This window comes from Chamaea fasciata, unplaced genomic scaffold, assembly GCF_029207755.1.
Source record: "Chamaea fasciata isolate MVZ Bird 193981 ecotype frontalis unplaced genomic scaffold, bChaFas1.0.hap1 SCAF_21, whole genome shotgun sequence".
In the NCBI taxonomy this organism is placed as follows: Eukaryota; Metazoa; Chordata; class Aves; order Passeriformes; family Sylviidae; genus Chamaea; species Chamaea fasciata.
In genome coordinates, this window is record NW_027094106.1 from 366,048 (window position 1) to 378,219 (window position 12,172).

A 12,172-nucleotide genomic window follows, 5' to 3' on the forward strand; every position below is an offset into this window, starting at 1 on the left:
CACGAGAGAAAAACGGCTGTACCCGAGCCAGGCTCTCACCTGCGATCCGCCGCCTCTTTCCTGCCCGCGGCCCCGCCGCGCCGGCTTTTATCTGCCCGGCGTTATCAGCAGGGGCTGCCCCGGGGGCCCAGGAACTCCCCTGGCGTGGGCGGCCAGGCCAGCACTGCACTCACCTCCCACGCCAGTGCCCGCCGGGGAGGCTCCTTCGCTCCCAACTGGACACACAGGCTGATGCTTCACGGGAGCTTTGCCGGGATTTTTGAAGGTGGAGATGTGACCACTTGGTGGTGGTTTGAGAGTCTTGAATCCTTCTGGGGATGTCTTAGAGGGACAAGGCTCCTCCCCCCATGGCGCTCTTCATCCTCTGCCACTTTTAAAATTCGAAGCAATGCCTTCACATCTATCCCCGGAGACACCTGCAGTGCCCAGCACTCCCCATCCCACCTCCTCTGCCCCACGTGCCCTGGGGGTCCATGAGAGCTGCTCCTTCTTCCTGTGCAGGAGTAGGCACTGGGATGATGGTTTGAACAGGCATCACCCTCCAGCTGCTGGTCTGGAGCACGGGGCAGCCCAGGCGGGTCTGGCCTCTGCCGAAAGTGCTGTTGCACCAGGAGCTCAGCTGGCAAAGCATCTCCTCTGCCATGGGCCACAGCCCCTCGCCCTTTCCCAGAGCAAAAGCATCTGATGGACAAATTCCTTGCCATGCTGACAGGGCAGAGGGATACTGCTGGATCAGTGAGGGATGTGTTTGAGCATGGAGGCATAAAGGGAGGCAGAGGAGCAGCTCCTCAGCTCCTCCACACTGCACATTGCAATTGTGTTTTCCTCCATGGATCAAAATTCCTTGTGTCAGCAGCACAGACTGGGAGCAACCGAGTTCCTGCCAAGGCTCCCCAAGGCTGCTTGGATGAAGACCTTCACCTGGACTCTGCCCTGCATGAACACCCCAGCACATAGTGGCTGTAGAATGGTACAGATTGGTGCAGTGCCTCTGGCAGTGACTCTGCAGGTGTGTCCATCCCCAAAGCTGGGATCCACCATCCCCACCCCCAAAGCTGCCTCCTTGCAAGGGGAGCCGTGAACTGGCGCTGGTCCTGGTCCTTTAATGTTTTAAAGAAAATCAGCAAAGCAAATTACAAATCTTGCAGTGAGGCCGAAGTGAGGCTGATCCTGTTTGCAGACTGGTTTTGAAAACCTGAAGGCAATCCACCTGGAGCCCAGGACAAAACTGGGTTTAGTCAGCCTGGAGGGAAGAAGGCTCTGGAAACCTTATTCTTGACCTTGACTGTCTCATGGAAGGGCTGCAGAGTAGACAGAAGTGTTCAGAGTGCCCAAGCATGGGACAAGAGGCAATGGCACATGCTACTGCCAAGAAAATTCCCAACAGATAAAAGAAAACACCCAGGCCAGTGGTGAAGTACTGGGACAGGGCCAAGGACAGAGGTGGGGCCTGCATCCCTGGGGACAATGATCCCTTGAATGAGACCCTGAGCAACCTCTCCTGGCCTTCAAGGCGACCCTTGACCCTGACCCAAGAGACTCAGGAGGTACCTCCAGCCCACCCCTTTCAGTGTGTGAGACAGAAGCACAGTGTCTGCCTAAGGTCCCAGCTTCAGTACCAACCCCAGCTCTAGCTGCAGCTCCAGCTCCAGCATCAGAACCAGCTCCAGAACCAGACACAGATCCAGCAGCAGCTCCAGAATCAGCAGTTTGCACAACAGAGACCACAGCACGGGTCTTGTGCAAAGGGCCAGAGCTGGTGGGTTTACAAAGCCACACTCTGAGTCCCTCCCCTGCTGCATCAGCACCACATAGAGGAGGAGGGCGAGGATTTTTCAAAGGCTAAGGACAGTTAGTGCCTGTCAGTGCTGATAAATGTGTTTCACAATGAGGAACTTAATTCAGAGAATCAGACTGGTTTGGCTTGGGATAGACCTTACAGACCATCTAGTTCCACCGCCTGCCCTTGGTAGGGACACCTTCCCCTGTCCCAGGCTGCTCCAAGCCCTCTCCAACCTGGCCTTGGACACTTCCAGGGCTGGCGCAGCCACAGCTTCTCTGGGCACCCTGTGCCAGGGAAGCCATTTCTTCCTCACAGGGAACAATTCCTTCCAAATAACCCATCCATCCCTGCCCACTGACAGTGGGAAGCCATTCCCCCTTGCCCTGTCATTCCACATCCTTATCCAAAGTCCCTCTCCAGCTCTCCTGGAACCCCTTTAGGCCCTGGAAGGGGCTCTGAGGTCTCCCTGGAGCCTTCTCTTCTCCAGGTGAACACCCCGAGCTCTCACAGCCTGAGTCTAGAGCAGAGGGGCTCCAGCTCTAGAGCATCTCCATGGCCTCCTCTGGACTCATTCCAGTAGCTCCACATCCTTCTGCTGCTGGCCCCAGGGCTGGAAGCAGCTCTGCAGGTGAGGCCTCACCTGAGCAGGGCAGAGAGGCAGAATTCCCCTTCCCCACTGCCCACAGTGGGGCATCAGCCCAGGGCATGGGGGATTTCTGACACGTGATTGAGGCACATCTGTGGCAGGGGTTTGGAACCAGAGAACCAGATGACCTTAATGTCCCTCCCAGCCCCAGCCATTCTATGATTCTGTGTTGAGCTTCTCATCTACCAGCACCTCCAAGTTCTTCAAGGCAACTTTCCATCCATCCATCCATCCATCCATCCATCCATCCATCCATCCATCCATCCATCCATCCATCCATCCATCCATTTCCCAGCCTGTATTTGGGCTTGGGATTGTCCAAGTAGGACGTAGGACCTTTTACTTGGCCTTGTTAAGTGTCAGTTTTGCACAGTTTCACCTCTCTAGCCTGTTCAGGTCCTTTCCACGGATCCCTGTCCCCTCCCAAGACATAGCTAGGTGTCACCAGGATACTGCCCAGGGTGCCCACGAGCCCCTTTGTCACTGGGAAAGATGTTAAACACAGCAACTCTTACATCAACCCCTGAGAAACACCACACCAAACTGCTCTCACAAAAAAACAAGTTCTCCCTCCAACTGCTTCAGAAACCATGGAAGTGGGGGATTTCAGGTGCTTTGTCTCTTGAATGTTTACTTTCCCTGGAGACTGAGACTCTGCTCCCACATTAGGGTGAATGGGGAAGCCCATGGGCCTGGCTGAGCCTTCTGGTGAGCACCAACACAAGTATCAAACCCTTGCACTCAGAGACCACAAGCTGCTCATCTGGAGAATGGAAACAGGAATATATTGATGCTGCCAGCAGCTCCCCCAGGCAGAGGTGTGTCATCCACACCTGGGCTGTGGCACAGCGATTAGAAGCAGAGGATGCAAAGCAAAACATCTCAATTATATCTTTATTTTACCCCTTTTTTTGTTTCTTGTAGCCTTTCATGTTTAGCTATAACAACTTAAAGATGTTAAATTTTTCTCATGGAGACTTCTCTGAGCTTTGCTGTTCAGCCTGTCTGCTGCTGGGGAACCAGCTGAACTAGGGAGACTTTGCTGAATTACGGGTCTGGGTCTATCACAGCAAAATTTACAGGAGGTAGAGACATAACACACACCCTGTGGTCCCAGGGGCTCAGCTGGGCAGGGAGGATGGAAGCATGAGGAGTGACAGATCCAGGCAGGCACTGGCTTCACAGGGCCCTCTAGCTCTGGGCACACCCCAGAATGTTCCAGCAGCTGCTTTTCTTCCTAAAGGTTTTGTTCTTCAATTCACCCCGAGGAACTGATAAAAGCAATGACAGTTTCTTTCAAAAGACCTTCAACAACTCACTTAAGAAACTCCAGTTGGTAAATTCAGTTAGAACACCAACGACTTCCTGCATGGGAGGACAAGCTGGGAGATAAAGCTCTGGGTTGCTGATGAGTTTCATCACTGAGGCTGCTCCAGAAGCCACAGAAACTCCAGCAGAGCTGCAGCACCTCACCCTTTCAAAGCCTTTGGTTTGTTCTTGCCCTGACTCCCACCCATCACAGAACATGGTGCCTCACTGTGGTATCAAGATCCTCATGGAGTATTTCCCTCTGGGGAGCAGCAGCTTCCCAAACAAGTCCTTCCTGTCAGGGGAATCCCGCAGAATGCCCCCAAAATCCCAGAGTGACTTCTGGCACCTTGGCTGGATTCCCAGAGACCCCAGGTGCAGGACCACACCCCGGACCCAACACTCACACACCAGTGGAGCCGGGAGTGCAGGGGTCCAGCCCAGGCACTCCGGGCAGCCTCATGCCCACAGCCCTCTCCGGTGTCCTGCATCCCCAGGACTGCCACCTCAGCCCCTGCCCTGACCTCACACCTGGGGCATCCACGGCCACATCTGTCTCTCTGAGAAGACACAGAAGGTGCAGAACATCCTCAAGGTACAGTTGGTTGGCATAATTTCCCCATCCCCCTGAAGAAGCATCACTGAAGCTTTGACTTTTTTAAGGAAAATGTATATTTGTGAAAATAGACTTTATTATAATAAAATTTGATATTAAATAAAAACATACCATACCACCACCACTCATGGCTGCTGTGCTGGCACCACTCACGGAGCTGCCCTGCTCAGAACAAGGACGCACTGGAACATGCAGAAAAAGAAACACGGGGAGGGACAGACACCATGGCATATAAAACCCTTCGTGCTTAGCCAGGGCTGTGTCTCAACAGTAGGAACACATCGTCTCCTACAAAAACAGTGCAAGCTGCCCAGCCCCAGCCCTGCTCTCCCAACACTCTGGCTCGGGAGCAGCTCACAGACACAGCTGAACGGAACCGTGGAGAGAGGCAGACAGACAAATAAATAAACAGGTAGATAAATAAATCAATCGATAAATAGATAAATAAATAATAAGGCTGAGTCCCCAGCCAGTGCGTGGTCAAGGTGAACCAGGCAAGAGCAGCTGACAGCAGCCCACCCCCACGCTGAAGAATCGACCCGCACCAGGGCATCGCTCCTTCCTCCCTGGGGATCCTCGTGCGGGAAGCTGACTGAGGCAGTGTGGGATGCTCCGAGGCACAGCTGCGTATTTACAGGGTTACAGTACAAATAAGAACTCACTCATCAGCCCAGAGACAGCAAAGGGGAGTCACAGGAACAGAAAAGTGCAAATTTTCTTTGCAGGAAGTGAAGGGGTTGACACAACCCCCTTTGGAGCAGAGACATACCAGGGTGTGGAGCACAAGGGATCTCTCCTAAGGGGCTGAGGCTTTGCTTGGAAAAGCCAGTTAGCTAACTTACAGCCAGAATATATTCCTTAAATTAAAATATTTACAGGGAACTGGTGCACTGAGGGCTGCATGGAGCAGGACATGCTGGATCCTGGAGCTGAGCCCTCACATCCCAGGGCCACTTTTTCCCCAAGGGCTCTCAGCTCCCACACCCTCCAGAGTTTTCTTGATTCAACACATACTTCTTCCCTATGAAAATAATCAGCTTATTGCAGAGGGCTTCTCCTGAACTCTCAGTCTCTGGGGCTGTATGGGCAGCCCTAATGGAATAAACCCCTTGTTAGTTTTTCTTATGGGACCCAAGTTTTTTGAAGAGGTTTTTCCCTTTGAAGAAGAAGCCTCTCTTCTTTTTACTCTGCCCAGGTGCCTCACTGCAGGTGAGGAGGGCCAATGATGCCTGCTCCGGACACTGCTCGGCTGGGACAGGGCAGGAAGGTGCTGGCGGAGGAGGAGATGGAGAGGAGTCGCTCTGATCAACAGATCCATCTGGATTTAGCTGGGTGGGAAACAAAAAACAAAAGACAAAAGCACAAGTCAGAGCTGCTGAAGGAGATCACATCAACATAAACCTCAGGCAAAGAACCTGGCCTTCTCTCCTCTTTGCGGGTGCAGTTCCACTTCGGAAGTTTCCAGTGGATTTAAATTTTGTACCTACAACCCAGACCGTTCCTTAGCTAAGAATTACTGAAATTCCTGAACTTTAGGCTAAGAACAGGAGAGCACAAAAGACCCACTAAGGACATGGTGAAAGATGCTGCTCCACAGCTAATTAAGTGAATCAGCTCCTGAGAGCATGGATGGAGACAGGTACTGATGAATCCATGGATGCCTTAGCCATGGAGCCTGCTGGGCTCCTAGCATGCTCTGGGACAGACGCCAGGACATAAACAAAACCAAATTTTGTAAGAACAAGTGCTCAGCAAGACCTCCATAAGATCAAGGAGACTGGCTAAGCCCCGAGGCTTCTCAACAGTGGCCATGGTAGGAAGAGCAACTGGGGGTCCTGCAAGGCTGCTCAGCATCCAGCAGATCCAGAGGCAGGAGGGGCAGAAAGCCAAGTCTGGTAGTCTGCAGTGGCACCAATGGAGGAGGACATGGAGAAGTCTTGGATCAAGTGGCACACAAGAATGTTCCTGAGCCCCTAAGTGTTTGAGATGGCTAATTGGGACCCACCAGTCTCAAACAGTGCTGTTCCCTATGGAAAGGGCTTTTGGAAATCAGAATGTGCCCTAGTCCTGGGTTCAGTTTCCTCTTCACAAAGCACCGAGAGGTCTGTTCCTAGCAGCAGCCTTCGTTCAACAATCTCCTCTCACTAGGAGGCTTGGGTGTGCAGACAGTGACAATTACCAATCTGGCAGGTCAAGCTTTCCCAACAGGCTGCAAAGTTCCTCAGGGAAGAGGCTCTGGGTTTCTGAGGCCTAGGAGAGCCTTAGTTACTGCCTTCTCTTCCAGAAAGCTTTCACAAATCAGCAGCTTCCAACCTTCAGCTGTACATCCTGTCTTGGCATTACCCAAAACACAAGGTGAGAGTAGTTGGAGCTGTGTCAGGAAGAGTCCTCTGGCCACTGGAACATCACACTCTCAGTATCCCTCTATCTGGGCCCCACTGAGTCCCTCACAGGTCTGCAGCAGCCACAGCCCCTAGAGAGAATGTGAGATGGTGACAGTGGCAGCAGGACCCTCTGCCTGAGGTGGAAGCAGTCCTGAAGATCAGACTCCAGCCAGGAGCTGTGTAAGGATCCCAGCAGCTGCCCCTGTGTAGGACTGGATGTGCCTGTTCCTGGTCCTGCTCTGTGTCCAGGGCAACCAGCTGAATAAGGCAGAAGAAGAGCCTGGAACATTGCTTCCTCACTCTAGCATAGCCGTGCTCGTGCCCTCTGGGGACTTAAATGAAATCTCCTGGGATGGGAAGTCAAAGCAGCACTGCTCTGTCACCCTACTGCTGGTTCAGCACCCACCTCCTTTGGGACCAGGAGCACTGAGTGGCTGTGAACTCCCCTCCCCTCACAGGTGGAAGCTGTGCTGGTCGAGGCTGCTGCAGGAGTGAAGAACTTCTGGCCCAGGATGAGCACAAACCTCTGCTCTGGGTGGGACTCAGCACCTACAATACCCATGGAGTCAGCCCTGAGTGGGCAGGTGCATAGGGAGCTCCATCTTGGGAGTGCATTTGTGACCCCTCCCAACTTCACAAAGCTGAGAGTCAACTCCTGCCTCACAGCAATCACTGAGCTGTGCCAGTGCCATTGGATTCTCCCTTACCTGAACTACACGACAGAGCCGGAACTCCTCTCTGCCTCTCTCCCCGACAGTAACCAATCCCACAGCTGACTTTTCCTGAGCTCACACTCTCTGTTCACCTGAAAATGTTGCTTTCCAAGGCACTCCTGCAACACTCCAAGTGTGCAGCACTGTGCCCTAAAGCCAGCTGCTGCCCAGGACATACTGCAGGATGTCACACATGCTGATGGATGGCCCAGGTTGGCCCTTGGGAAAGCTGCCCTCTGCCTGCAAGGTCCACTCCAACCAATGCTGCAGCAGCAGTTGCAGCCTCTGTCTATCTGGGCAGCTCCCTTGTGCAAGGAACAGCACTTGGTGCTAATAGCCCAGAGATAGGTGTGAGGAGCTTGGGAGCAAACCCGAATAAATCCAGATGAACATGTGCAGGCAGAAATGCAAGATTTATGGAGGCAAAGATTTGTGCAATGAAGAAGCCTTGGATAAAATGCCCAAAAGCACTGGGCTAGCACCAGAAGGAGCTCACCAACACTCAGGGAGTGATGTGGGAAGGATGTAAAGGCCCCTGGGCAGCCAGAGCAGTGGATGCTCTGTCCATGCACCACTGGAAAACACTTTTTGGGTAAAGGTGGAACAGTTTCAGAACAGACCTGAAGTGGCCCCACAAACAATTTCTCCTCTTCTCAGAGGTCTCTATGTGGCAGGAAAGCAACAGAACCAGCTCACAGATTCATGCGGTAAGAGAAAAATCATACTAAAATTGGGGGTCCTCCTCTAAGAGAAACAAAGGAAAAACTGCTCTGTCAAAATCCACAAGTTATTAGAGTGATAAACACAAGAGTGATGTCAGTTTTCAGGGGTGGTTTTAGTGCTCTCTCAGGTGTTATTGATTAACACAATTTCTGGAAAACAAACACTTGAATCTAAGGAAAACAAAGACTGCTCGTGCTAGCCCCAAAACGAGGGGTTTCACCCAGCCAGCCCCAGAACAATTATCCACACAAGGTCAGTTTTAGGGATTAAATGTTACTATTTTCTTAAATGGATGGTGGGCAGGGGTTTTTAGGACTATTCTCAGGAAGGAGTAAAATTCAGAAGGAAAAAACCCCAGACTGAACATGAAGCATGCTCAGTCTGAGGCGGATCTTGCAAAAGCCAAACGACACTTTGGCTGTTGATGTGAACAGAACGGCCAAGCTGAATGACAAAGCAGGTCCTTCCCAACCCTGAATATCCAGCAAAGTCCCATCCTGATCCCCAAAACCACCAGATAATTGTTCCAACCAACTGCACTTCATGTGCTGAATGGCTTGTCTTTACTACAGAACCCAGGTGGCAGTGAATGGTCTGACATCAGACCTGAAGGTGGATTTGCTACCACAGCCCCAAACCAGCCTGTCAAACTACAGGCAAGAAAAGGAGCCAACTCCAGGTGCAGGAGCCTTTGAGGTGCTGGGCTGGGTGGGAGGTTGAAGGTCTCACACACTTACATGGTTGCTCTCTCTATGTATCATTCATATCTATCACTGGACTCTTCTCTTCCTCATTCTCTGAAGAAAAGAACCGTCCCGGGTGCATAACACAGGCAGAAATAAATACATGAAATCAATTAGAATCAAACACTTTCTGAAGGTACTTTACAATCAGTCTTCGACAGAAACTGCATGTTACTGATATAAAAATATTCCATTAACAGGAATAGTGTTAAAGCAGCTGCTAACCATGAGTGGTTTGGGCCCTGGCTGTGACCAGAACTTCTTGGATCCTCCTCTTTGTGCTGTTTTTGTTTGTTTATTCTAATCTCCAAATGTTGTCAGTTTGTAAGTTCAATTGCTTCATCTTTTCAGTAGCCAGCATTTTAAGATTTACTCAGAAATAATTAAAAATGATCCACCTTCCCCAGTTCAATTTGGAAATAAATTGTCCTTATTCTCAGGCCTTTGGTAGGGCAGCAGGGAGAAGGGAAGTGTGAAGAACAGAAAAAGTAAGAACATCACATCCAAGAAGTTACAAGTGATTTAGCATCACTCATGGAGAAGCTTCCGTTGCCACTGGCACAAGTTGTAACCGAGTCCAAAGCTCTGCCATGGCGCACACAAATTCCCCCTGAGGTGCCAGGACTCAAGCTGGGAATTTGCAAGGGAGCCTGCTCTGCTAACCCCTTAACTCTGTGGGGTGAAAGTGCTACAGGAATTTGGAAAGCCTCAGGCATGGCTGTATCACTGGGAGAGTTCATTCCAGCTCAGGGCCAGACACAGAATATGCGTTTTACAGGAGGTATTTCTTTCTCCTGCCTTCCCCATGAGGTTTTCTGGGGATGCTGTGATTGCTGTGACAGCCAAACCACTGTGGGGTCAGGTAAATATACCACTTTTAACAGGGGGTAAATGTGTCCTTCCTGTTTGGAAGCTGTTTAGACAGGTCTGGATTGCAAAGCACAAGTGGGAGGAGTGCTGGGTGTGCTGAGCCAGGATCCCCTGGGACAGGTGTCCAGGAGAAGCAGGGAGGCAGCAGGACAGGAGCCAGGCTGGCACGACGCAGAAGCAGCCAAAGCACAGTCATGCCTAGGGAGTTCAAGCTGATTCCCACTGAAATAAAATTGGTTTAATCATCATTATCTGAATTTTCTAGTCCCCCAGTTACAGACAGAGAGCAGCAGTTCATGGATCAGGAGAGTACCAAAAGTACCACATCCAACAGGTTCCTGCTCTGTGCACCCAAAAGTCAGAGCCTCTCTCAGTGTAAGGGGAGGCTCCCTTGGATCTCAGGCACAGAGGACTAGAGACAAATGGAAAGGTTTGAAGGGCAGGCAAGGCTGAAATGTGTCTATTTTATATGGGTTGTTTTTAACACACCTGAAAGGTGCTTCTGTTTAAAAAAATGTCATGAAACACAGGAAAAGAGCTTCCAACCTTCAGCATGCAGGGATATGCAAAGTGCTGTCCAGGGAATCAGTCAGCCACTGAACTCAGCCGCAGAGAGCAGAGATGAAAGTGGGTTTGGCTTTGCAAACCCTTCACACCTGCAAGTGGCAGACAAGGTTACCTGAACACCCCCTGGTTCCTAGGAGGATCCGGGCTGGGGCTGCAGTAACAATCCCTGGAATCTGAAACAGGCCCTGTGGCTTCTGGTTGATGCCAGAGGGAAGGGGAAGATCTGAACTAAATCACACTTAGAATTCCACCTTTATTTTACTAGTTGAAGTCTCCTTTTGCACCCTCTATTTCAGATGAGTAATTTGGTAAGAGTAAATAATTTTGAGAGGGAAACTGAAAAACGAACCCCAGTCTGCATCCTTGTTAACCCCCAGGGAGGTTGGACTTGGGTGTCTTCACAGCTCTTAAACCCTGGTAGTAACAGCTGATTAACCTGTGATTCCCCAGCAAGGACTAGTATCCACAACAGGGAAGTACAAAGACCCCAGAGAGCTGCTGAGGTCAGCAGAAGATCCAACAAACTGCCCACAAACCTCATTATCTGAGCCAGGCTGCTCTGCCTGAGAAGGCATCAAGGCTGGAGTGCAAATCCTGTATCCAAAAGCCTGGAATGCCTGGAAGCAAGGGATGGGGCTAAGGTGAAAGGAGACCAGGCAGCATTTGAAGATAGAGAGATGGAAACAGAGAACAGGAAGAGCTGAGCATGAAAAAAAGGCCAAGAAATGCTGCAGAGAGCAGGAAAGCTGGGATGGAACCAGTGGGGAGTTCAAAAGAGCAGGATTCAGGGACACCTGCCTCCCTAAGGATGACTCAAAGCCAACCTGTTCTGACTCATGTGGGTCTGGCACCACATGACAGTGCCAACAACCTCCCAAGAAGGTCTGAAGGTTGAGCCCATGTGAGCTGGGACCAAGCTGGATCCCACCTGTCTCCCACTTCACAGTGAGACAGCACAGGGGACTCCAGGAATGACAAAGGAGCTGCTGCACTTTTAGTCTCAGCCCCTGACATGGCCCAAATTCCCCACTTCAGCCTTTATTCCAAGAGTCTCAGTAACACAATGCAAGGAGTTAATTTAACCTTTGAATTCCTTGACTCTGGGGGATGCTTTTGAAAGCGTAGGATCCATTCCCCAGATCTGTTTGGCAAACTCCTCAGTGTGTTTTGAATTTATCCAGGAGCACCTCAACTTGGATTAAGGTATATCTAACTTGAGGTGGATGGAAGAACATCGGTGTTTGGGCGTTCCTAATTCCAGAACTCTCTGGCATGGATATAATCATATTTAAGGAATTTCATGCGCCTGGGGAGCTGGTTGAACTTTCCTTCCAGTAGGATTTTCCCACGGACCTTTCAGTGGATCTAAACAATTTGCCGGTGGGATTTGAATGCTCCTTGCCCACCTAACCACACTGAGGCCCCAGCAGGTGTTGTTTTGTTTTGTGCCACTTTCTGCACTACAAGTAAGTCTTTGGGAAGAGCTCCCAGCACTCCCTTGGGATGAACAGGCTGCATGCAGTAAGTTCAGTGATCCCATGGGTGTTGCATGCCATGCAACGACATGCACATTCAGACACACCCCAGCCTAGATGGTAGTACCATGCAGTCACACATCTCACCTGGCTCTCAGCACGCAGCGGAGAAGTTTCTTTATCTTTTGAGTGGAATTCCTCGGCCGTATCTCCATCCAAAGGGACAGCTTCCAGGAAGTTGGATGGGACAAGCCCTCTCTGTTGGTTCAGCTCTCCCTGCAAGATCAACATTCAATTCTCACATCAACTTTCCTGGAGAAATAAGTAACAACTCAAAGTGCAGT

At 50.9% G+C, this 12,172-nt stretch overlaps 1 protein-coding gene across 10 annotated transcripts in view; it reads right to left on the reverse strand.

Annotated features, from left to right (window-relative positions):
* Nucleotides 1-4,397: 4,397 nt before the first annotated feature.
* The window catches only part of TSPOAP1 (TSPO associated protein 1), a 67,484-nt gene continuing 59,709 nt past the window's right edge, over nucleotides 4,398-12,172 (reverse strand). For 9 of the 10 annotated variants that reach the window (XM_066202259.1, XM_066202266.1, XM_066202263.1 and 6 more), the window contains 2 exons: nucleotides 11,976-12,104; nucleotides 4,398-5,681 (listed from right to left, as the gene is read on the reverse strand). In XM_066202259.1, coding sequence (XP_066058356.1) covers nucleotides 5,466-5,681; nucleotides 11,976-12,104 — 345 coding nt within the window. In that variant the 3' untranslated portion in view covers nucleotides 4,398-5,465. Of the gene's footprint in view, nucleotides 5,682-8,910; nucleotides 8,971-11,975; nucleotides 12,105-12,172 lie in introns of all 10 variants that reach the window. The other variant, XM_066202264.1, reaches the window with a different exon arrangement.